The sequence below is a fragment of the Notechis scutatus genome, chromosome 14, assembly GCF_049901735.1.
Source record: "Notechis scutatus isolate UNSWTSFEM ecotype Mainland chromosome 14, rNotScu1.2, whole genome shotgun sequence".
Classification (NCBI taxonomy): domain Eukaryota; kingdom Metazoa; phylum Chordata; class Lepidosauria; order Squamata; family Elapidae; genus Notechis; species Notechis scutatus.
In genome coordinates this window covers 5,702,640-5,727,188 of record NC_142022.1, presented here as the reverse complement: position 1 = coordinate 5,727,188, position 24,549 = coordinate 5,702,640, and the positions used below count along the sequence as shown (strand labels likewise).

The window sequence follows — 24,549 nt, the reverse complement described above, 5'->3', positions numbered from 1 at the left end:
CCTGTCACGTCTGTCACATGTGCTCAGTGTGCACCTGGTTTCATCTGTGAAGAGCACAGGGCGCCAGTGGCGAATTTGCCAATCTTGGTGTTCTCTGGCAAATGCCAAACGTCCTGCACGGTGTTGGGCTGTAAGCACAACCCCCACCTGTGGACGTCAGGCCCTCATACCACCCTCATGGAGTTTGTTTCTGACCGTTTGAGCAGCCACATGCACATTTGTGGCCTGCTGGAGGTCATTTTGCAGGGTTCTGGCAGTGCTCCTCCTGTCCCTCCTTGCACAAAGGCGGAGATAGCGGTCCTGATGCTGGGTTGTTGCCCTCCTACAGCCTCCTCCACGTCTCCTGATGTACTGGCCTGTCTCCTGGTAGCGCCTCCATGCTCTGGACACTACGCTGACAGACACAGCAAACCTTCTTGCCACAGCTCGCATTGATGTGCCAACCTGGATGAGCTGTACTACCTGAGCCACTTGTGTGGGTTGTAGACTCATGCTACCACTAGAGTGAAAGCACCGCCACCATTCAAAAGTGACCAAACCATCAGCCAGAAAGCATAGGAACTGAGAAGTGGTCTGTGGTCACCACCTGCAGAGCCACTCCTTTATTGGGGATGTCTTGCTTGTCCTCTGCTTTCCACCTGTTGTCTATTCCATTTGCACAACAGCATGTGAAATTGATTGTCAATCAGTGTTGCTACCTAAGTGGACAGTTTGATTTCACAGAAGTGTGATTGACTTGGAGTTCCATTGTGTTGTTTAAGTGTTCCCTTTATTTTATTTTTTGAGCAGTGTATTTAAAAAAACAAAGAAAGAAAGAAAAGTTGAAATCACCTCCCGCAAGGAAAGAAGCCCTTGTTCCTTGGATCCACAATTGCACGATTAAAATAAAGAGAAGAGAAAAATCCGACGTTATCATGAACAAGCGGTTTATTTTATTACAAGCAGATTAGAATAATGGCCGCTAGTGATTTTCGGGCGTGGATCGTCTACATATCAATCACGATCTACTTCAAACATGCAAGAGACTAAAACTACGCTTTCTTCTTTCTTTCTTTTTTCCAAAGAGAATTCCTTTCCTTTCTTTCTTTCCTTTCTTTTCAAACGCAGGTCTTCCGTTGGGGAAAAGCCTAAGGCGCTTCCTCCGTAAGGACCACATAACCCTGAATCGTGTAATTAAAAGAGTTCCAGCTGGCCAGAGGATTGGGCACGGTGTCGTCTTTCATGAGCAACCTAACGTCCTCGGTGGTCAACACCTGGGGCCACATGTGGACGTCTGACATGTCCCCCATGAAGGATTGGTTGATGTCAAAGCCTCCCCCAAAAGTATCCTGGTCCTGCCCCAGAATGATAGAAGCCTGGTGGTTGATCTTGTGGCCCTTTTTGGTTCCCAAACGGGGGAGAAGAACTCCGTTGAGCCAAAAGTTGATCAGCCCATTTTTGGAGTCCCAGGAGACGCAGATGTGCTCCCAACGGGGAATCTCTTGCTTAGGAATCTTGAAACGGACATCCGAGCCGCCGACGCTAATGGAATAGACATCGGGCTTGTCCTTAAAAATCAGGAAATCATTGTCACTGGACCGGGTGGCGTAAGAGAAGAGGGAATAAGGGCGCACGAGTGGGCAGTGGTGCCTCAGGCAGACGGAGAGGCTGGTCAAAGGCTCCTGAAGGGGGACATTCAGGCGCACGAAGGCATTGCGGGAAGCTGCAGGAAAAATGAAGGCCTTCTTCTGGAGATCTGGAAGAATAGAATAAAAGAATAGAATTCTTTATTGGCCAAGCGTGATTGGACACACAAGGAATTTGTCTTCGGTGCACAAGCTCTAGGTGTACATAAAAAGAAAAGATACATTCATCAAGAATCATAAGATACAACTAATCTAAAGTAAACTAATACATCTAATCTTTCGTCTAATCTATCATCTAATCTACCTGTCTGTCTGTCTGCCTGCCTGCCTACCAATCTACCTATCATAGAATAGAATAGATAGAATAGAATTCTTCATTGGACAGGTGTGATTGGACACACAAGGAATTTCTCTTGGTGCAAATGCTCTCAGTGTACGTAAAAGAAAAGATACATTCACCAAGAGTCAAGAATCATCAGGTACAACACTTAATAATAGTCACAGGGTACAAGAAGAATAGAATAGAATAGAATAGAATAGAATAGAATAGAATAGAATAGAATTAGAATTAGAATTAGAATTAGAATTAGAATTAGAATTAGAATTAGAATTAGAATTAGAATTAGAATTAGAAATAGAATAGAATAGAATAGAATAGGAATAATTTATTGGCCAAGTTTCATTAGACACACAAGGAATTTGTCTTGGTGCAAATGCTCTCAGTGTACATAAAAGAAAAGATACATTCATCAAGAATCATAAGGTACAACACTTAATAATAGTCATAGGGTACAATAAGCAATCAAATTACATGCTTGAGTAGGGAGAGGTGGACTAGAAGACCTCCAAAGTCCCTTCTAGTTCTATTCTGATTGATTGATTGTTAATTGATTGAACCCTGAATCTTGGTTCTGCCCAAGACAAGCTGAGTGGGAGCTTCCTTCAATGGCGGTTATAAGACATATAATCCTTTTAAATTGTTTTGGGGGCCTACAGCAATTGGGGCAGAGCCTCTACAGGTGGGGCTTCGACTTACTTATGAGTTCAGTGAATTTTGCCACATTTTACGACTTTTCGTTTTTAGATAGATAGAATTCTTCATTGACCAAGTGTGATGGGACACAGAAGGAATTTGTCTTTGGTGCATAAACTCTCAGTGTGCATAAAATAAAAGAGACATTCGTCAAGAATCATCAGGTGCAACACTTAATAATAGTCAAAGGGTATAATAAGCAATCAAATCATACTAGGAAATCGTTAGGATACATGCAACAAGGTTACAGTCATACAGTCACAAGTGGGAGGGGATGGGTGATAAGGAGTGATGAGAAGAGTAATAGTAATAGTAGTTCAGACTTTGTAAATAGTTAAACAGTATTGAGGGAATTAATTGTTTAGCAGTGATGGTGTTCGGGAAAAAACTCCCTTGTGTCTGGTTGTTCTGGTGTGCAGGGCTCTATAGCGTCATTTTGAGGGAAGGAGTTGAAACAGTTTACGTCCGGGATGTGAGGGGTCTGTATAAATATTTTCACAGCCCTCTTTTTGACTCATGCAGGATACAGATCCTCCATGGAAGGCAGGTTGGTAGCCATTGTTTTTTCTGCACTCCCAATTACTCTCCGAAGTCTGTGTCTGTCTTGTTGGGTTGCAGAACCAAACCAGACAGAGATAGAGGTGCAGATGACAGACTCAAAAAAAAACCAAAAAAAAGAAGAGCAAGAGAAGTCTATTAGCAAGATACCTATTTAGGATCAGGTAGTGGAAGGGGAAGGAAAGGTGCTAGCAACACGATGGGTAGATCAAAGGACCTTGAGCCCTGAGCAAGAAAGTTGCATGGGAAAATCTGTCCAACAAAAGCTGGCTGTTTTGACAAGGGTCGAGGCAGGTTCCCACTTGAGCCCTGGATTTTTTTGGGGGTGGGTGGGGGGGGGAGATACAAGGACAGCTTCTCCTTCTCAACCAAGACCAGGCATTTGGGATTCATGAAGACTCTACCTGGCTGAAGCCACCTCAGAAGGATCTTCTGGGGAAATCAACCCATGGGCTTACAACTTGACCAACAAGCTCTACCATGAAAAGGAGATTCAACTGCCCCATTGAGGACAACGTGGATGAAAAGCTCAACTGATTTCACCCAGTTTCTGGAGATCACAGGAGCTTCTGTGGACAGGTGGAACTGCTTCTACGTGGGGTTAAGACTCACCTTCTTGGCCGAAGGATCCTGACAGACAGGCGAGGATAAGAAGGAAGGAAAGAAGGGCAGCCATCTTGGTGGACGATGCAGAAACCCTCTGGTTCCGATGTCCTTGGGCGCGGAGAAGTGTCCTCCTTGAATGACCAAATCCTCGAAGAAGTGTCCCCCTTGAAGGACTTACGTGTCTTTGAACGAAGGGGCAGGCTTAGCTGTCATTTTTGGTTTTTCCCCATGAATGAACTGATGAATGAATTCATGATGTCATTTAATCAGGACTAAATCAACACAAGAAGTGTTAGTACTGCTTTTTTTTTTTTGAAAACAATTGTATTAGTTTTTAAAAACAAACAAACAAACAAAACATAAAAACATCCAGCTTTCTTTCATAAATATACAAACAGTGTGTCGGTTGGTTTACCAGTTTTTGTACATTCATTTCGTAGTCACAATTACAGTTACATTACATAATAACTCATATTATCAATCAAAAATTATATACCCTAGTATCACTATCAAACAATCATTTGACTATGATTTTATTCATTCAGACTTTACGAGATAACTATAATTTACTTAATTTATTTTATAACAAATCATATAATCATACCAAATCTATCCTAAAGACACTTTATAAATGTGATATTAAATAAGAAAGAAAAAAATATATCTCTTTATATATTCATTATTATCTAAAATTCTAAATATTCTATTATTGTATTTTATCATCCAACCATTGATAGAAAAGGTCCCAAATTTTATAAAATTGTTTATCCTCTTGTTCTCTAATTTCAAATGTCAAATGTTTTTATTGCCTCCAGTTCTGCTCACCACAACACAAAAAAGATGTTGAGACTCTAGAAAGGGTGCAAGGAGCAACAAAGATAATCTCGTGTGTGTGTGTGTGTGTGTGTGTGTGTGTGTGTGTGTGTAGAGGCCAAATCATAGGATGAATGGTCGCAGGAACTGCCTACTCTACCAAAGAGGAGAACTAGGGGTGACATGATAGCGGTCTTCCAATTTGAGGGGCTGCCACAGAGAAGAGGGGGTCCAGTCCACCTATTTTGCAAGCCACAGGAAGGCAGGACAAGAAGCTAACCAAGGAGAGAAGCAACCTAGAGAATTTTTTTCTGATCGTGAGAACGATTAACCCATGGAACTCCTTGCCACCAGAAGTTGTGAATGCTCCGTCACTGGAGGTTTTTAAGAAGAGATTGAATAGCCATTGGTCTGAAATGGTGTAGGGTCTCCTTGCTTGAGCAGGGGGTTGGACTAGAAGACCTCCAAGGTCCCTCCCAACTCTTCTCTCCTTTTCTATTCTATGTTCCGTACAATAAGTCACCTTCAAACTTTCTGATGTTTGGTCTTGCAACAGAATTGCCTTTCTTCTCAGAATCAGATAAAGGATCTGTGCATATTCGGAAGATACGTCTAACCTTCTTTTAAAAGTCAACACCTGTCAAATTCATACGCTCCAAAAACCACGTCCATTATATTTTTGGGTACGTTTCCAGGAATATAATCTTCAATTTCTGATTGGAATCTAATCCAAATATTTTCCCAGAGCTGGTGTTTGGCTAAGTTATTCACTCGATTGTTATTCCTTCCCCGAAGTGTTTGCAGAAGATTACAGAACAGATTTAAAAAAAATAAACTACTAAAGGGAACCCAGAACCAAAAAGAACACGCCGTGGGGAAAGTTATAAACTTGAAATTTATTTTTAAAGCGCTGGTTAATGTTGGCATGGTGCTCTCTTTAGAAAAGCTTCCTTCCCTTTGGTCGCCATTGTCCACGCCATCATCCAGCCGTGCTGGCTGGGGAATTATGGGAGTTGAAACTCCACAAGTTTTAAAATTGCCAAGTTTGGGGAGCCCTGATATAGATGGATGGAAGATAGATAGATAGATAGATAGATAGATAGATAGATAGATAGATAGATAGATAGATAGATAGAGAGATAGAGAGAGAGAGATAGATGTAGATAGATAGAGATGATAGTGATAGAGAAGATAGGGGATAGAAGAGTAGATAGATAGATGATGATAGATGATGATGGATGGATGATAGATGATAATGATAGATAGGGGGAAATAGATAGATAGATGGATAGATAGATAGATAGATAGATAGATAGATAGATAGATAGATAGATAGATAGATAGATAGATAGATATGATAGGTAGATAGATGATAGATAGAGATGATAGATAGATGAGAGAGAGAGAGAGAGAAGAGGGACAGGCAGATAGGTAGAGAGAAAAAGAGATAAGAAAGATGATAGATTAGATTAGATTAGATTAGATTAGATTAGATTAGATTAGATAGATAGATAGATAGATAGATAGATAGATAGATAGATAGATATGATAGGTAGATAGGTAGATGAAAGATACAGATGATAGATAGATGACAGAGAGAGAGAGAAAGAGGGAGAGAAGAGGGACAGGCAGATAGGTAGAGAGAAAAGAGATAAGAAAGATGATGATTAGATTAGATTAGATTAGATAGATAGATGGATGGGTGGATGGATGGATAGATAGATAGATAAGATAGATAAGATAGATAAGATAGATAGATAGATAGATAGATAGATAGATAGATAGATAGATAGATAGGATGGGATGGATGGATATGCAAGGATAGAGATAGAGAGATAGGTGGATGGATGGATAGATGGATGAAGGGAGGGAGGGAGGGAGGGGTTGGATGGATGGACATATGATAAATAGATCGATTGATCGATCGATAGATAGATATAGAGGGAGGGAGGGAGGGAGGGATGATGGGTGAACGGACAGACAGATAGAGAAATTAAACATGCCAGGGGAAAAAAAGGGCCTCAAAAGAGGGAAGGAACCACCATCACTTCCCCCTTGATCTCATAACTCAGATCCAACCAATCCAGCAAAGGGGTGGAGTCTTCCTGCCTCTGGAAGCCCTTCATTTGATCTGCAGACAAGACCGTCTCCCACAGGTAGACGTTGCCGAGTTCTCCTTCAAAAGCTTGATTAAGGTCCAACGAGCCCCCGTAGGAATCCTGATCCTGTCCCAGCAGGATGACCAGATCCCCTTGGATCCTGTACCCCTTGGCGACGACTTTACGGGGCAGGGGGACCCTGTTCAACCAGAGCTGGAGGATGCCGGTGGCCGAATCCCACGCCATGCACACATCTTCCCATGCTTGGTTGGTCTTTTCCTTGGGCACCTTGAAAACGACCGGTTGGTTGCGCAGGCTGACTTCATAGCCGTCGGCTTGTTTGAAGATGAGGATCTCGTTGTCGTGAGCTCGGGAAGAGGCGGAGAAAAGCCCAAAATGTGGGTTCGGAAGATCGGAGTAAAAACTCAGGCAGACGGTGAAGCGCTCCATCTCTCGGTTCTGGCTGGGTTTCAGGAGGACATAGGAGCCGGTGGAACGCTTCGGGAAGAGGAAAACCTGGTCCTGCAGATCTGAAGGGGGAGAAGGGCGAGAAGAGAGAGGTCAGCAGGTGGAGAGAGGCGACGCGCACACAAGCCCACCCATGCGTGATCCGGGGATGGGAGATCTGAAGCGGGAAGCCCGTAACAGTTTGGAAGCAGCCGCAGGGGTGGGATTCAAATTTTTAACAACCGGTTCTGTGGGCGTGGCTTAGGTGGTGGGCGTGGCTTAGGTGGTCATGTGACTGGGTGGGCGTGGCTTGGTGGTCATGTTATTCGCTGGGCGTGGCTAACTCAACATCACTCACATCGAGGCACGCATCTCCTCGCCCGGCCTCTCATGTCTGTGGGGATGCTGCAACAGTCGTAAGTGTGAAAAATGGTCATAAGTCACTTTTTTCAGTGCCATTGTAACTTTGAATGGTCACTCCACACAAGCAAAGTACCAGCAAAGGAGGGGGGGAAAAACTCCAGAGAAGTTCCTGAGACAGGAAGTTTAGTCCTGCCAAGAATGTAATAAGGGTTAACAGAGAGGCAGTTTCTGTAAGCAACACCAGAATGTTTCCTTCCTGCCTTCCTTACAGGATTAGCCCAGTAATTTCTTCTAACAACCGGTTCTAATGTTAACAACCGGTTCTAGCAAATAGGTGCAAACTGGTAGAATCCCACTCCTGGAATTAGGGCTGTTATTCTGTCATTCTGGTGGGAGGGTCTCCTGTTTGGACTAGATCAAGGGTAGCCAACCGGTGGTCTGCGGACCACTGGTGGTTCGTGAGAAGATTTTGGTGATCTGCAGCACGCCCATGTCTGTAACCGGGTGATACCGGTAGCAGATGGACTGACGCATGTGGAGAGGGAGGATAGTGCACGAGAGATCGCGGCATTGGAGCCCTACCTGGGTGTTCCCTGGCCTGCGAGGGGGGGTGAGGGGGGGAAAGGAACCTGATGAGAATCTGATGTCCGGAGGCCAACGAGCCATGTGCTGAAGACCAGATGGCTGGCGAGGAGGTGGTGCAATCCTGCAGTCTCCCTAGCAAACCCGTGTTGTGGCTGCCTGTCTCCTGCCTCCGCGTATCAAGGAGGCCGAGCATCAAGGAGGAAGCGGCTGCAAGCAATGCCCTCAGGTGAAGATGTTGTGTGGGGGAGGCCCGACCCCTCCCCTCAGGAGCCTCAAAGCACTCGCCGCCCCTCCGGCACCCGCCAAGCCTCCTCCCACCGTCCTTCTCTTCCTCCTCGCCGGAAGCACTCACACACCCAGTGGGAAGGCTTGGTGGGTCAGGCAGTGCATTCTAGGCATTGACCATTCCGTGGCTGAATTTTGGACCTAGACAACTTAGAACTACGCCGCCTGTGGTGTGTCCTAAGCTTAGTACACAAAGTTGTCTGCTACAACGTCCTACCTGTCAATGTCTACTTCACCTTCCACCGCAATAACGCATGGGCAAACAATAGATACAAACTCAAGGTAAACCGCTCCAAACTCGATTGCGGAAAACACGACTTCAGCAACAAAGCGGTCCATGCCTGGAGCTCACTACCTGTGACGACCCGGTGTGTAACACAAACTTAACAAAACCCAAAATGTAAATAAATGTCCTTTAACGCCTCCAACTTGGCCCCACCATTCAATAATTATCCAGTTGGAGATAAAACGTATTCTAGAAAAGTCTTCGAAAGAAAGCAATACAGTCCGAACTTAATGAGCAGATGGAGGTGAAATAAAAAACCCAAAACAAGCTACAATGAAGGAATTTCCACAACGGACACTGATAAGTAATTACCAAATTCAAGGAGATAACAAGGCACAGTCTGCCAACCAAGATAACTTCAGCTCAAAATAAAACACGCTTTGCTTCTGGCAACGCTGTGTTTTAACCGTCTCTCTTATATACTATTCTCCCCAGCTGCAACCAATGAGGGGGATCATGGCCGCTTCCTCTCTCATAAGCCAAGTTGTTTCCTTCTCTGTTCCTCCCTGCATGTCCTAGGATGAAGAGGGGACGGGCCTGGTTCTTCCTCTGACTGCCCAGCCGGCCTCTGCCCTTCCCCAGCCTCCTCCACAACCTCCGGAGCCACACCTCCACTCCCTGTCAGCTGTTCCTCCTCTCCCTCGGAGTCTGACTCTAACAAGGGCATGACACTACCTGACTCTGTTGTTACATCCTCAACCCCCCCCCCCAAACTTTAACCTTAAACTGTCCACTGTGGACCTCACCCCATTCCTAAGAGGTCTGTAAGGGGGCGTGCTTAAGCGCACCAGCGTGCCTACCGTCCCTGTCCTATATACTTATACCTGTTTATACTTATATGTTTATGCTTATATGTTCATACTTTTACTTGTTTTCTCATACATGCTTGACAAACAAACAAAAAAATAAAATAAATAAACCTGGAATGAATGAGGGATTTCCTAACAGTGACAAGAATTAACCTGCGGAACGGCTTGCCACTGGAAATTTTGGGTGCTTCATCACTAGAGGTCTTTCAGAAGAGACTGGACAGTCACTTGTCTGAGATGGTTCAAAGGAGCAGGGGTCACCAACCTTTTGGACCTCAGGGACCACCAAACTCATAATTTTAAATCCCAGGGACCACTAACTGGTTCTGTGGGCGTGGCCTAATTTGTGGGTGTGGCTTGGTGGTCATGTGACTGGCTGGGTATTGCTTGTATGTAAATATTATAAATATTTATATAAATATTGATTTATTTATTTTTTTAAAAGACCAACTTTTACCCAAAATCAGGCAAAGCAGGCAGGTAGATTGAATTGCTCACAGAATCATTCAGTGATCTATCTATCTGCCATCAGCTAGCTCAGTCTGTCCCATAAAATTTACTTGCCGTGAGTCTGCACTGAATAACAGAACCTTCAGTCCTAAGGGAGGTTCGGCTGTGCTTAAAAGCAGAGCCGAAGATCTAAAGACTAGCTAGAAAGCAGGAAATCCAACCGCTTCCTCCTTCCTAGCTAATCTAAATCTCCTGGCACAGCAGAACAGATGATGGTCGGAAAAAGGAAAAATAGCAATTTTTTGCAGGCAAGTTTACCAGGTAAGGAGTAAGTGCGCGGGGAGGCTTCCCGCGGGCCATGTGGGCAGCGCAGCCTTGTGTTCCTGCGCAGCCTGGATTAATTGCTTTGGGGGGGGTGCTCTGGGGGTGAGATTTCTCTGCGGCCCACCAAAATTTTCTCACGGCCCACCGGTTGGAGACTGCTGGACTAAGTGACCTCCAAGGTCCCTTCCAACTCTATTCCGATTGATGGATTGATTGTTAATAGATTGAACCCTGAATCTTGGTCCCTGCCCGAGACGAGCTGAGTGGGAGCTTCCTTCCATGGTGGTTATAAGACATATAATCCTTTTAAATTGTTTTTTTTTTTGGGGGGCTACAGCAAGTGCGGCAGAGCCTCTTCCAGTGGGGCTTCGACTGACTTATGAGTTTGGTGAGTTTTTGCCTCCATTTTACCATTTTTCTTGCCGTGCTTGTTTAAGAGAATCTCTGCAGTCGTTAAGTTAATCACAGCGTCATTAAGCGAATCAGGCTCCCCTTGTCAGAAGGGTCGCAAAAGGGGATCACGTTATCCCCTGGCACACTGCAACTGTCATAAATATGAGTCAGTTGGCAAGCATCCGAATTTTGACCAGATGACCATGGGGATGCTACAACGGTCGTAAGGGTGAAAAAAATGGTCCTTTTTTTTTCCAGGGCTGTTGTTACTTCGAACGGTCGCTAAGCAAGTTGTTCCTAAGTTGAGAACTACCTGTAATATTTCTCTGCCCACGTTCCCAAACTGGCTCCCGGCATCCTGGCTCCCTTGCCAGGAAAATCCGTGCCGCCAAGCCTTACCCTTCCCTTTTTCTCCACTGCAAAGTTGGAAAAGGGTCGCCTGGTCAGCTCAACGACCACCCCTAACCCTGCCAAAATTCCCACTACAAATCCCATCACTTATTTAATGCCTCACTTACTTTTCCGCGGCGCAGCTTGTGTGAAGCAGGCGAGAAGGAACAGCAAAAATATCTCCATTTTCTTCTCAGGTAAGGAAGAGCCAGCCAGAGGAATCTGTGTGTGCGTGTGTGTGTTTGTGTGCTTGTGTGTGTATATCCTGGTGTGCAACAAGGGAAAATCCCAATCCTCAGTCTTCCTTGTTCTGGAAATAAACAGACCCAAAGTCCTGCGGTTAATACTTTTCATGCTGGGTTAATAAGTAAGCGATGTGCCACAGGTTGGGAAATTAAACCCCTGCTTTTTTGCTTTTTCTTTTTTTTAACCAAGCCCAGGATTAGAGGCTTGGAGGTCTTTCAAGGGCTGGGTGGGAAAACTGCAAGCAAACCAGGTAGGCCAGAATCAATATTGGCTTCCCGTCTTTTGAAGTCAATTATTTTTCTGAGCAGGGAGGGAATTAAGTAAGAGGGGATTTCTGCCAACTGCGTTGGGTAACTTGAGTTTCAACATAAAGGATCCATAAGGGAGTTGAAACGTGCAGATCCGTCGTCAGGCAAAAATTACAAATAGAAACAGAAATAAAATAAAATGAATAAAATATGAAAATAATAATTACACATTATAAATATGTTAATGAAAAATAAAACAAGAAACGAACTCTGAAGGAAGGCTCCAAGGGTATGTTTCTAGTCCTCTTGGAGGTCGCTCGTAGTATTTTTCTAGTCCTTCTGAACCTTTTCGTCCCCTTGAAGGTGGCTCCTGGCATGATTCTAGTCCAAGTATGTTTCTAGTCCACAGGTCGCTCTCTGTGGCAGCTTGTGCAAAAGAAGAGACGATTTACGACCAGAAAGCCGCATTCTCACAACACACACTCTACCCGGAGGAGTTGCTTTCTCTCCAAGAGGCCAAACTCGGTTAGTCTGATGTAGCTTTTCCGTGGCTTAGCCCGGATCGCTGACTTCTTGAACCGAATCATGGGCTGGATACCCATATTCGGCAAGTTGTGGTATGTGTTCTGAGCTAGACTTCCCAAAAATCATGAAGCCTTTTTCTCCATTTCTCCCTTTTGGGGAAATATAATATTCTGCCTTTTAAAAAAAATATTTCCCAAAATATTTCACTCTTCTGGAGGTCGGGGCAGGGGGGGCTTCCCACACAGCCAAGATTATTTCTCCATGATGAGCATCCAAAACCTGGAGGCGTCTGGGCTGCGGATGTCACCATTTGAAAGGTTTAGCCTAAGCAGGGGGTTGGACTAGAAGACCTCCAAGGTCCCTTCCAACTCTGTTATTCTATTCTATATTCTATTCTATTCTCTCCTATATTTTCTCTTATTGTATATTCTATTCTATTCTCTCCTATTTTATTTTATTCTATTCTACTCTCTCCTATACTCTCTCCTATTCCTTATTCTATTCTAATTTTAATTCTAATTCCATTCCATTCTATATTCTAGTCTATTCTCTCCTATACTCTAGTCTATTCTATTCCTTATTCTATTATTTCTATAAAATTGACTGTTTCCTAGTATGATATGATTGCTTGTTGTACCCTATGACTAACATTAAGTGTTGTACCTTATGATTCTCAACTCCTGACGTATGTCTCTTTTCTTTTATGTATACTGAGAGTATTTGCACCAAGACAAATTCCTTCTGTGTCCAATCACATTTGGCCAATAAAGAATCCTATTCTATTCTATTCTATTCTATTCTATTCTATTCTATTCTATTCTATTCCTTATTCTATTCTAATTCTAATTTTATTCCATTCCATTCTATATTCTATTCTATTGTCTCCTATTCTCTCCTATATTCTATTTATTCTATTCTATTCTACCGTATTCCATTCCATTCTATTCTCTCCCACTCTCTCCTATTCTATATTCTATTCTGTATTCTATTCTATTCTCTCCTATATTCTATTCTATTCTATTCTATTCTATTCTATTCTATTCCATTCTATTCTATTCTATTCTATTCTATTCCATTCCATTCCATTCCACTCCATTCCATTCCATTCCATTCCATTCCATTCTATTCCGAGCATTTCCGCGGGTGGGAAAGTTGAGAGTTTGACGACGGTCCCTCCCTCCCTCGTTTTTTCCGCTTTTCGGGAGAGGGAGAGCGGCGTTTAGAGACGCTCCCCTCGGGGTTGTCTGCCCGCTGCTGGAGGAGCCGCGTTCGACACGTGGGAATTCCCGGCCGGCTGGTTCCGGGGCAAAGCTAAGCACGTGGGAACGGGGCGCTGGCACCTCCTCCCTGGCTTTATCGCAGGTAGATGGAGGGTGGGTTAAGTGGAGTCCAGAGGGCAACGGTCGCTGTTTGTGTGCATGCTTGGAAAGCCCGAGAGGGGAGCAACGAGTGGGGGGCTCAAAAGGGTGTGTGTAAATCTTGCAAATGGGGGCGAAGGGTGGGACCCACGGCCCTTCCCGGGTCAGCGAGGGTCGTTTGGAGGAGGTGCGTTCCCAGAACAGCCCCCAGGTCAGCCGGGGACGGACACACACCCTCCTCCTCCTCCTCCTCCTCCCCCCGCTGGCGTTTATTTTTAGGCAGTTTTGCAAGGCCGAAGCTGCAAAAAAAAAGAAAAGAAAAAGAGGTTATATTTTGCTTTCGTCTCGCCTTGCCTGCAATTGCTGGGGTCGGCCATAAGGGGGCGGAACAATGCCAAAAATGCAATCTTTCTTTCTTTCTTTCTTTCTTTCTTTCTTTCTTTCTTTCTTTCTTTCTTTCTTTCTTTCTTTCTCTTTTTTCTTTCTTTCTTTCTTTCTTTCTTTCTTTCTTTCTTTCTTTTCTTTTCTTTTCTTTTCTTTTCTTTTCTTTTCTTTTTTCCTTTTCTTGTTCTTTCCTTCCTTCCTTCTCTCCCTTCCTTTTCCTTCCTTCCCTCCCTCCCTCCTTCCTTTCTTTTTCATTCTAACATTTATATCACTTCGTTCTTCAGGTGAGGAGTACCGGCAGAACCTAGGTATCCATCTATGCAGGATACTTTAGTTTAAATTATTGCACCGAGCAGAGGTTAGACTTGATGGCCTCATGGATTCCTTATTGCTTCCTACTTTCTTTCATCATCTCTGTCTCTCCTCCATCTCTCTCTCCCCCTCCCTCCCTCTCTCTTTCATTCTGTTCCATTCCTCTTCTTCTGTTCTCTCTGTGGACTTCAACTCCCAGAATTCCCCAGACAGCATCCTTTAAGATGGGTGGACTTCAGCTTCCAGAGTATGCTGGCTGGGAGATTCTGGGAGTTGGAGTCCACCTTTCTTAAAGTTGCCAAGGTTTAGAAACACTCTCATACAATATCTTTCTTTCTTTCTTTCTTTTTCTTTCTTTCTCCCTTTCTTTCTTTTTCTTTCTTTCTTTCTTTCTTTCTGTCTGTCTGTCTGTCTGTCTGTCTGTCTGTCTGTCTCCCTATCTCTCTTTCTCTCTCTCTCTCTCCCTTTCTCTCTTTCTTTCTTTCTTTCTTTCTGTCTCCCTCCTCTTTCTTTCTTTCTGTCTGTCTGTCTGTCTCCCTATCTCTCTCTCTCTCCCTTTCTTTCTCCCTTTCTTTCTTTCTGTCTTTCTTTCTGTCTGTCTGTCTGTCTGTCTCCCTATCTCTCTTTCTCTCTCTCCCTTTCTCTTTCTCTTTCTTTCTTTCTTTCTTTCTTTCTTTCTTTCTTTCTTTCTTTCTTTCTTCTTTCTGTCTCCTCTTTCTTTCTGTCTGTCTGTCTGCCTGTCTGTCTCCCTATCTCTCTTTTTTTTTTCTTTCTTTCTTTCTTTCTTTCTTTCTTTCTTTCTTTCTTTCTTTCTTTCTTCTTTCTTTCTGTCTCCCTCTCTCTCTTTCTTTCTTTCTTTCTCTCTCTCCCTATCTCTCTCTCTCTTCTCTCTCCTCCCTTTCTCTCTCTCTCTCTCTTCCTTCCTTCCTTCCTTCCTTTCTTTCTTTCTCTCTTTCTTTCTTTCTTTCTGTCTGTCTGTCTGTCTGTCTGTCTGTCTCCCTATCTCTTTCTCTCTCTCTCCCTTTCTCTCCCTCTTTCTTTCTTTCTTTCTTTCTTTCTTTCTTTCTTTCTTTCTTTCTTTCTTTCTTTCTTTCTTTCTTTCTTTCTTTCTTTCTTTCTGTCTCCCTCTCTTTCTTTCTGTCTGTCTGTCTGCCTGTCTGTCTCCCTATCTCTCTCTCTCTCCCTCCCTTTCTTTCTTTCTTTCTTTCTTTCTTTCTTTCTTTCTTTCTTTCTTTCTTTCTTTCTGTCTGTCTGTCTGTCTGTCTGTCTATCTCTCTTTCTCTCTCTCCCTTTCTCTCTCTTTCTTTCTTTCTTTCTGTCTCCCTCTCTCTTTCTTTCTCTCTGTCTGTCTGTCTGTCTCCCTATCTCTCTTTCACTCTCTCTCTCTCTCTCTCTCCCTATCTCTCTCTCTCTTTTCTTTCTGTCTGTCTGTCTGTCTGTCTGTCTGTCTCCCTCCCTATCTCTCTTTCTCTCTCTCTCTCTCTCTCTTCTCTCTCTCTCTCTCTCCCTCTCTCTCTTCCTTCCTTCCTTCCTTCCTTTCTTTCTTTTCCAGTGCACCCCAGCCATAATTCCATTCTTCTTCTCTGCCCTGGCAGGAGCCATGGCGTCAGCGCTGCCCCCCAATTTCTCTTGGGTGGTCTCAGGCCTATTGGCTGGCCTGGCCATGCCCCGCCTCCCGGCTCACTACCAATACATGCACGACCACGGGATCCGGCACCTGGTATCGCTAACCGAGCGAAGCCCGCCTTACCACGACAGCTGCCCGGGCATCCAAGTGCACCGTCTGCGCATTGCTGATTTCTGCTCCCCCTCGACCGAACAGATCCAGCGGTTTCTGCAGATTGTGGAAGACGCCAACGCCAAGGGGGAGGTAAGGGGGTTTCCGTTGTCGCGGGGATGCCCACTCATTATGGGTGGGTCACCCCCTCTCTGCGAGGTAGGCCAGTCCAAGAAACGGACAGGGCAAAGATTTCTAAGAATGTTATAGTGTTTCTCAGCTTGTTAATTTTAAGAGGGGTGGACCCCAACTCCCAGAATCCCCCAGCCAGCATGTTTTAAGATGGATGGACTCCAACTCCCAGAATCCCCCAGCCAGCATGCTTTAAAATGGGTGGACTCCAACTCCCAGAATCCCCCAGCCAGCATGCTTTAAAATGGGTGGACTCCAACTCCCAGAATCCCCCAGCCAGCATGCTTTAAGATGGATGGACTCCAACTCCCAGAATCCCCTAGCCAGCATGTTTTAAGATGGGTAGACTCCAATTCCCAGACTAAGAGCCACACTGACTAGGGAATACTGGGAATTGAAGTCTACACCTTTAGGGTTAAAAAACATCACAGTACAGGTAGTCCCCGACTTACGACGATTCATTTAGTGACCGGATTTATATTCATTTTTATTTTTTTGCACCGTTTTTGCCTTTCCCTTTGCTTTCTTTTCCTCTTGATATCTGTTTGCCTTCATTTTTATCTTCTTTTTTTTTTTAAAAAAAGTTTTTAATGACAATAACCCTGAAAAACCAACCGAAGGAAATAACCCCTGGTGTGTGCTTTTTTTTTCTCCTTCCGCCAGGCGGTGGCCGTTCACTGTTTGCTGGGCTTCGGACGGACGGGAACCATGTTGGCGTGTTACCTTGCCAAGACCCACAAAATCACCGGGGTGGACGCCATCCAAAAAATCCGTCAGCTGCGGCCGGGCTCCATCGAGACTTACGACCAGGAGAAAGCCGTTGTCCAGTTCTACCAGCGTACAAAGTAGCCCCAGGAAAGGACGAGACTCGCCCGTGAGAAAAAAAGAACACAACGATTGTGTCTCTTTCGGCTCCTTTCTGGGGAGGAGGGAGGGGGCAAAAAAAATAAACAGGCTGGGTTTAGAGAGTGGATCAGCAGGGATCCAGTCCGACTGGAGTCCCAGACACACCAACATATACAATGCAAAATCCCTTTATCGCAGAAGTCTCCAAACTTGGCCACTTTAAGACTTCCAGAATTCTCCAGCCAGCTATGCAGATATTGTGGACCTGTTTTGAGGGAGAGGACATTAGTTGTTTTAAGGCCCATGTCCTCAAACTAGGCAACTGTGATGACCCAAAGGGGCGTGGCACAAAAACAACAAAGTCACAAAAATAGGAAAAGTCCCTTTAATTCTTCCAACTTGGCCCCCAATGTCCAGTTATCGGCTGGAGAAAAAAAATCTCTCCCAAGAACAGTTTTCAAAGGGAAGAAATTCCTTCCGAACTCAAAGTACATCTAAATTACAAATAAAAACCAACACCAACCACACTGCAGCAATTTACGAGACAGGGCAGGATAAGGGGTTTAAGACGTTCAGAACTCAGATAAGACTTGACAAACCAGAATAATTTCATGCTTTGCTTCCAGCAACTTTGCCGTGCGCAGTTTGTCCTTTTAAACAATCTTCCCAGCTGCAGTCAATGAAGGGGACTGGGGCCCTTTCCTCCCCCGTAAACCATGCAACTCACGTTGCTCCCTTATCTGTTCCTCCCTGTGTGCCCTAGGATGAAGATGGGGTGGGCCTGGGTCTTCCTCTGAATGCCCAGCCAGACTTTGCCCTTCCCCAATTTCCTCCACAGCCACCGGAGCCACACTCCCACTCCCTGTCAGCTGTTCCACGTCTGCCTCGGAATCAGACTCCAACAGGGGCATGGCAGCAACTTTAAGACTCATGGATTTTAACTCCCAGAATGCTGGCTGGAGAATTCTGGGAGTTGAAGTCCACAAGTCTTAAAGTTGCCAAGTTTGGAGACCTCTGCTTTATTCAATCTGTTGGTTCTTTCCGAGTTAGTTGAAGTTAAACTTTTTCAAGAGCGAAGCATTCGGATCTCTGGTGCCGTTTTGCAAAAAAAATTACAAACTCCATCCCACAGTTGAAAAAAAAGAGCCATCTTCTTCGTGAACCAGTTGTGTCTTTGGATGGAGGAAAAAGGCAAATATTAGTGGAGGAATTATTCAAGACCGTTCACACCGAGAAAATCCTGGATTTTAAGGTTTGGAATCTCAAGTTTCAGGGAGGAGGAAGTTTCTGGTTAAGGACAGCCTTGACAATAAAGAAGCCATCCTAATAAAAAAAAATAAAAAAACACCAGATGGTACTTCTGCCTGCCAGCTTATTTTGTTTATTTGCAGGTTGTGATGACCCAGGGTGGGATACAAAACAAATACAGTTACAAAAAACCTGTGAAGCCCCTTTTATTCCTTCACTTTGCTTCCAAGCTCCAAATATCCTTGACGGAAGACAAAAAAACTCCCACACAAACAGTTATAAGAAGAAGGAACACAAACCAGGCAAGATAAGGGCTGGAGGACGTCTACAGATAACAGAACACACACTGGGAAGGATGATGGTCGCAGCATTCCGGGGGTCCTGTGATCCCCCTTTTGTGACCTGACAAGCAATGTGGGAAGCCAGGTTCACTTAACGACCGTGTGGCTAACTTAACACCGGCAGGGATTCACTTCGCAACCGTAGCAAAGAAGGTTGTAAAACGGGGCAGAAAAGAGAGAGAATTGGAAGGGGAAGAAGAAAGGAGGGAAGGAAGGAAGCAGAATTGGATAAGGGGAGGGAGAAAGGGTGGGTGGCTGGGAGATTGGAGGGAGGGAGAGAAAAAGGGAAGGAAGACAAGGAAAAGAAAAAAAGGAAGGAAGGAGAATTGGAGAAGGGGAGAGGGAGAGAAAGAAGGGAGAGAATTGGAAGGAAGGAAGGAAGGAGAATTGGATAAGGGGAGGGAGAGAAGGAAGGAAGAATTGGAAGGGGAACGGAGGGAGGGTGGAGGGATGGGAAATTGGGGAGGGAGAGAGAAAAACAAGGAAGGAAAAGAAAAAAAGGAAGGAAGGAGAATTGGAGAAGGAAGGAAGGAGAATTGGAGATGGGGGAGGGAGAAGGAAGGAAGGAGGAAGAGGGAGGAAAGGAAGGAAGGGAAAATAGAGAAGGGAAGAAGGAAGAGAGAGGGTGGATGGATAGATTGGGGAGGGAGGGAGAGAAGGAAGGAAGGGAAGGGAAGACAAAAGAAGGAAGAAGGGAAGAAAGGAAACAAAAGGGAAAGAAAGAAGGAAAGAAAGACAATTCATTTTTTTTAAAAGTGTGAATCATCTTAGGGAAAAACAAATTAACAAGATTGCTTGAATTCTCCGACTGAAGCAATAGCTGTTGTGGACCAAGAAGGCAGATTTGGCTCAAGGGCTGCCTGGGGCCAACCCTGCATTATAGCCTTTCTTTTTTCCTGCATCCTTCCCCTGTTTGGGCCCAGCGGGGATCAAGTACCAGCAGGTTCCCCCCCAGTGCAGCCTCTCCGGGGAGGGATCCGGGATTATCTTAAAAGCCCCCTTCAAGCCGTATCTTGTTTCCGCCCCTCCAAGGTGGTGATTATAAAAGGAGGAAGGAGGGATAATCTCCTCTTTTGGGATACGCACAGCCCATGAATGTTGGCTTCCTGCCTCGGGAGGTTGGGGAGCCCCCCCCCCCAAATGCAGGAAACAGGTCTGGGTGGGATTTAGAAAGCAACAGGTGTGGTATTAAATGACTTCATTGTATGGCTCCTGGCATTCGGTCACGGTGCATCGGAGCATTATCGCGGCCTGTCTCTAGGAAGGAAGAGAAAAGAGAGAGGGAGAGAAGGAAGAAAAGGAAAGGAGACAGACAGACAGACAGAAAGGAAAGAAAGAAAGGAAGAAGGGAGGGAGGGAGAAAGAAAGAAAGAAAAGAAAAAAAGAAAGAAAGAAAGAAAAAGAGAAAGAAAGAAAGAAAGAAAGAAAAAGAAAAGGAAGGAATGATGGAAGGAAGGAGAAGGGAGGGAGGAAAAGAGGAAGGGGAAGGAAGGAAAAGAAGGAAGGAAGGGGAAGGGAGGAAGAGTGGGGGAAAAGGAGGGGTGGAAGGAAGGAAAAAAGGAAGGAAGGAAAGAGAAAAAGAAAAAAAGGAAGGAAGAAGGAAGGAACGATGGAAGAAGTGAGGGAGGAAAAAAGGAGGGGAGGAAGGAAGGAAAAGAAGGAAGGAAGGAAGGAAGGAAGGAAGAGGAGAAAAGGGGGAAGGAAAGAACTGCAACATCAAGAAAATTGTGTAGTTTTGCCCACAAATGAAAGGGTTCAACCCCCAGAATAACCCAAGCTGCTGATGATACATTTTCATTTATGTATTGATTTATTTGTTTCATTTATACTTTGTGCATTTTACAAAACACACCCCACTTCATTTAGCGCAGAGTTTTGCAACCGTAGCCATTTCCAAGTTTGGGGGAATCCTGGGAATTCCTGTCATTAAAGTTGAGAAAAACTCTGATTTAACGGAACCACCCCAGAGTTTCTGCCCCAACCACACCTGTGTGGGGAAGACAAAACTACATATCCCAGACACCTTTGCGACATAAATCCCTTTCCCCCTCCCCCCTTACCAAGTCACGCCCCCTCCCTTTCCATCTCCCCTTTTAAAGCACCCAGGTTCTACCTTTGCCTCCCGGCCATTGGTCCATTTGGAAGGCGCAGGAAGCGCTTTCGGGCAGGCGATTGGCCGTTGCCCCGGGCAACCAAGAGGCGGTGGTGGGTGGGAGGGAGGGGAGGGAGGGGCGCAGAGCAAAGCCCCCGCCCCTCCATTGTGTAGGAAGTTTCCTCGGACAGGCGCTCCGGGACGGAGTTTCCACGTAGGGCGCCCACTTGGGTTTCTGGAACCGGAGAAAGCGAAGTCGCTCCGAATCCGGGACTCGCGGATCAGATGCAAAAAAAGTGGGGGAAAGAGGGGTTGGATTTGCGCTTCGGGGCAGCCGCGGAGTAAATTGCCCGGGGCGAAGGGGATAAGAGCTCAGCGGCCGGTCGCCCGCGGGCGCCGCGTTGCAAAGCTCACGGGCGCGCCAAGTTAGCCCACCGGCGCTGCAGAGCTTGTGGATGGCGACGGGAGCTGCGGGCAGGTGGCTGGCCGGACCGGACCGAGAGCCCTGGCCGGGAGTGGGCATCTCCCGGCGAAGGCAAACAGGTAAGAATCCCGGACGGTCCGGTTCTTACCCACCCACCAGCAGCCTTACGATCCTGATCCCGGGCGCGTCGTGGGAACCAGACCCGTGCAAAAACCGTGCGCTTTCTTTGCAGCGGGTGGACGGGAGCTTCGTGGGAACCAGACCCGTGCAAAACCCGGTTATGCAAGGAAACTCGCGGGTTAGCGTGACCTTCGTGTGTGTGTGTGTGTGTGTGGCATAACGTGGGTTTTGAACCCGTGCGGGGTTAAACCCGGGTTTAAGCGGCGCGTCTCACCGAGGATTAGTGGGGGAGGGAGAGAGAGAGACGGAAAGAAAGCAGCTCCGAGGTTTTTCCGGCGGCTTGAAGAAGAATCCGCCTCACTGAGGACCAGTCTCTTGAAATGCATCCCTGGGTCCAGGAAGCGCGCTGGCCGCTTAAGCTTTCCCACTGAGCGCTATCGAGAAGAGAGGCGGGGAGGGTAGCCACGAGAGACTATCGGGAATATCCAATAACTCCGTTCACACAAACACACGGAACCCGGTTTCTCCATTCCCTTACGTTCTGCAGCCTGTTTGTTTGCTTCTTGTTAACTTTTATGTTTGTTACTAAACGTATCCGCCGCCCGTCTCGTTAGACAGAGAGACTTTGAACTGCTGACTGGGCTGTAAAATCATCATAAATAGAAAAGCATTTAGCCTCCGAGGGGCTGCCTTTACAGAAGCCCTGCAAACAGATCCGATTTGTTATTACGTGATGCCCAATTTGGCACATCTTGTGCCAATGCACCCCCCTTGGGCCTTTTGCTTCTCTTAAACAGGTCGTGTGAATTGGCCCCTCCAGAATCCTCCTATTTTCCTCCTCCTGAGGTCTCCCAGAAACCCTAAACTACCATTCCCGTTCTTCCTTCCAGCTCCAGCCAGTCTGACTTGCTAGGTTTAAAAACTCCCAGAAAAGGGACTTAAGAGAGGAATGGAGAGGGGGAAAAAATCCTGATTTTGGGGGGCTATTGTTTTGCAAAACAAAACTTAATACTCCCTCCCCCCCCCCCCCATTTGGAAATTGACCCAAGGAAGCTGAAGTTGGCACACCTTTTGTTCTTTTAATTTGAAAAGAAAAAGTGAAATTATACCCTCCCCGAAAGGATGGCTTGGCAAGGGGCCAAGGAGGAACAGAATTATATTGTATTTTGTGGGCAAGGGGGTGAGATCTTCCCTTGTCAGGGCCTGTTGGAGATCCCCTTTAAAAGTGGGGTGAATTTTGTAGAGAATAAAATCACTTCATTGAATCACTTTGTTGAGTTTGGGCAGCTGTAGAAATTGGATAAACAAAACAAGTGTTTTCAAAAAGACCCCTCTTCTTTGCACCTAAGTCTTATTTTCCCTTTTTGTCCTTTTAACCAAGTTAACTGGTTAAAAAAGATGAAGAGGCAGAGAAGGGGGGAAAAATGACTAAATAAAGTTTTTAGTTGGACGCTGCGTTTTTACTAAATCAAGTTGGATTTAATGGATGTCGGTGGGTTTATTTTACAGCCGCGGGAGTAAATTCTCTTCTGAAAAAGAAGTCCTTTTTTTTTTTCTTTTGAAAAATTGCCCATATCTTTTCCTTGTAAGCCTGCTCTGGAATAACTAAAATATCAGACTCATCTTCCAAAAGGGAATTCGCTTTAATGGCTAGAAAATTGCATGGGAAAATTGACCCATCAGCAGCAGCAAATAATGCAAATTTAATATACAAAATTTGCAAATATTATTAATTTAATATACAAATATTTGCAAATATTATTAATTTAATATACAAAACCCAAAGGCACCTTTTTTTTTTAGCAGGTTGTGAAATTAGCACATTAAAAGTTTAAATTTTTGCTCGTTCTAGTTGTAAAGGCTGCTGGGAGGATGGTCCTTGAGAATAAGTTAAAAAAAAAAAGTGCGTGAGAAAACACTGGCAAAATTTGCAAATTTATTTACCTGCTAAGTTTGCACCTGAAGCCTGTCACTCATAGCTCAGCCTATCCTACCTTGCAGGGTTCTTATGAGGATAAAAAGGAGACATCTAGGACCGTTTCCCAGGTTAAGCTGCTTACAGAGAGGCCTGTCCAGTTTTACAGAAGGATTTATTTACGCTAATTTTCAAGCTGGGAGCAAGCCTATTATTGGATACTCAGCTCTGCAGTTTAATCTGAATGTTCCTGCCTTTTCTCTTAAAGGAATATCTTTTTTTAAAAAAAATGGGAATAAAATCTCTCTTTCCCAGCCGCTGCTGAAGTTTTGCATTTTTCCTACTGGGCAAAATGCAGAGAGGGCCAAATCCTTTGATGTGTGTGTGTGTGTGTGTGTATGCAGAGGTCAAAGAAGTGGAATTATCTCCTGTTTTTAATGGAGCTGAATTGCAGGCAAGAGGAGAGCATTAGGGAGAAAATAGCCCTGTGACTGGCTTGTTTTTCTAAACTTTAATGCAGCCAGTGATGGAGGCTGGACCAGTTTTGCAGAAAGAAGGAAATTCACGGGGTTGACGATGGGTTGTTGTTGTTTTTTTTAAAAAAAAAAACAGAAATGGAGCTGGAAGTAAAATTTAATTCAAACTGCCGTACCCAAAAGCAAAAAAAAAAAAAAGGTTTCTAAGACAGGAAAAAAGGTAGGTAAAAAATCACATGGGAACGAAATAAAATGAAATGGGGGGCATTAAATCTCTGTTTATGCTCAAGCACGCAACGTTGGGTCCTGTTAACCAGGTTAGTTCCAAACTCGTGGCTGCCATTCCACACGGTGCCCAAGTTTTGCTAGATTTGATCTGGGGTTTTGTGTCTGGTGAATTGGCGCGTTGATTGAGATCAATTTGAGTGCATTTAGTTTTCAATCAAATTTGTATGGCTGCCTCTTTTACAAAAAGCAACTCTCTGACTGGCATTTTTAAAAAAACAAAACATCAAAAATCACAACATCGACTACGTTAAAATACAAATATAACTGTCAAATGGAGCCTGTCTTCTATGGTCATAAATTGGGAGAGTTGTAAACCAGCCTGATTTTATGACTTTTTTTCTTTCTTTTTGCAGTGGTTGTTAAATGAAACTATTGATTGCTATGGGATGTTTTTGTCAGAAAACAAAAGTAAATTTTCCGGTCAAAAAGCTGTAAATTGTGGTCACTGTTGTCGTACGTCAAACACCATAAATGTGGTTACAGGATCGCAGGGTAGGCCCAACCTTCAGAACTGAGTTGTAAATGCTTTTTTTTTTTTGGAGAGTGGGGGTCATAAGCTCAAATAGTCATAAGTTAAGGACTAGTAGATTTAACAAGTCTGTAATTCAGTGTACGGTGCAGAAAACAGTTTTGGAATACAGTTAATCCAAGGTTGTCCAACCTTGGCAACTTTTAAGACTTGTGGACATCGATTCCCAGAATTCTCCATGCTGGCTGGGGAATTCTGGGAGTTGAAGTCCCCAGGTCTTAA

At 44.8% G+C, this 24,549-nt stretch overlaps 3 protein-coding genes across 10 annotated transcripts in view; 2 read left to right on the top strand and 1 right to left on the bottom strand.

The window, feature by feature from the left end:
- Nucleotides 1-909: 909 nt before the first annotated feature.
- Nucleotides 910-11,372, bottom strand: LOC113427262 (C-reactive protein-like). Of its 2 annotated transcripts, XM_087943575.1 has the most exons (3): nt 11,195-11,372; nt 3,829-7,264; nt 910-1,735 (listed from the first exon to the last, which is right to left on the bottom strand). In XM_087943575.1, the coding sequence occupies exons 2-3, from the start codon at nt 3,890-3,892 to the stop codon at nt 1,128-1,130; spliced, it is 672 nt and encodes a 223-aa protein (XP_087799701.1). In that variant the 5' UTR covers nt 3,893-7,264; nt 11,195-11,372; the 3' UTR covers nt 910-1,127. The 2 variants fall into 2 exon arrangements, with proteins under 2 accessions (XP_087799701.1, XP_026545517.2); XM_026689732.2 differs by lacking the exon at nt 910-1,735 and having other exon boundaries at nt 5,512-7,264.
- Nucleotides 11,373-11,487: 115 nt separating this feature from the next.
- Nucleotides 11,488-18,244, top strand: DUSP23 (dual specificity phosphatase 23). 5 transcript variants are annotated; one of them, XM_087943583.1, is made up of 4 exons: nt 11,488-11,562; nt 11,963-12,177; nt 15,735-16,009; nt 16,712-18,244. In XM_087943583.1, exons 3-4 carry the CDS (start codon nt 15,740-15,742, stop codon nt 16,895-16,897), a joined length of 456 nt encoding a protein of 151 aa, XP_087799709.1. In that variant the 5' UTR covers nt 11,488-11,562; nt 11,963-12,177; nt 15,735-15,739; the 3' UTR covers nt 16,898-18,244. The 5 variants fall into 5 exon arrangements, with proteins under 5 accessions (XP_087799709.1, XP_087799711.1, XP_087799708.1 ...); XM_087943585.1 differs by lacking the exon at nt 11,963-12,177 and having other exon boundaries at nt 11,495-11,562; XM_087943582.1 differs by lacking the exons at nt 11,488-11,562; nt 11,963-12,177 and adding an exon at nt 13,284-13,447.
- Nucleotides 18,245-20,563: 2,319 nt separating this feature from the next.
- The window catches only part of IGSF9 (immunoglobulin superfamily member 9), a 39,216-nt gene continuing 35,230 nt past the window's right edge, over nt 20,564-24,549 (top strand). For 2 of the 3 annotated variants that reach the window (XM_087943565.1, XM_087943563.1), the window contains exon 1: nt 20,564-21,118. The gene's annotated coding sequence lies outside the window, so the exon portion shown is untranslated. Of the gene's footprint in view, nt 21,119-21,231; nt 21,298-24,549 lie in introns of all 3 variants that reach the window. The other variant, XM_087943564.1, reaches the window with a different exon arrangement.

Bases quoted from the DNA above. Each gene is read 5' to 3' on its own strand.
- LOC113427262 (XM_087943575.1), bottom strand. From the start codon at position 3,892: ATGGCTGCCCTTCTTTCCTTCCTTCTTATCCTCGCCTGTCTGTCAGGA. The intron at 1,736-3,828 runs GTGAGTCTTAAC...CTATTCTTCCAG, and splicing joins AGGATCCTTCGGCCAAGAAG to ATCTCCAGAAGAAGGCCTTC.
- DUSP23 (XM_087943583.1), top strand. From the start codon at position 15,740: ATGGCGTCAGCGCTGCCCCCCAATTTCTCTTGGGTGGTCTCAGGCCTA. The intron at 16,010-16,711 runs GTAAGGGGGTTT...TCCTTCCGCCAG, and splicing joins ACGCCAACGCCAAGGGGGAG to GCGGTGGCCGTTCACTGTTT.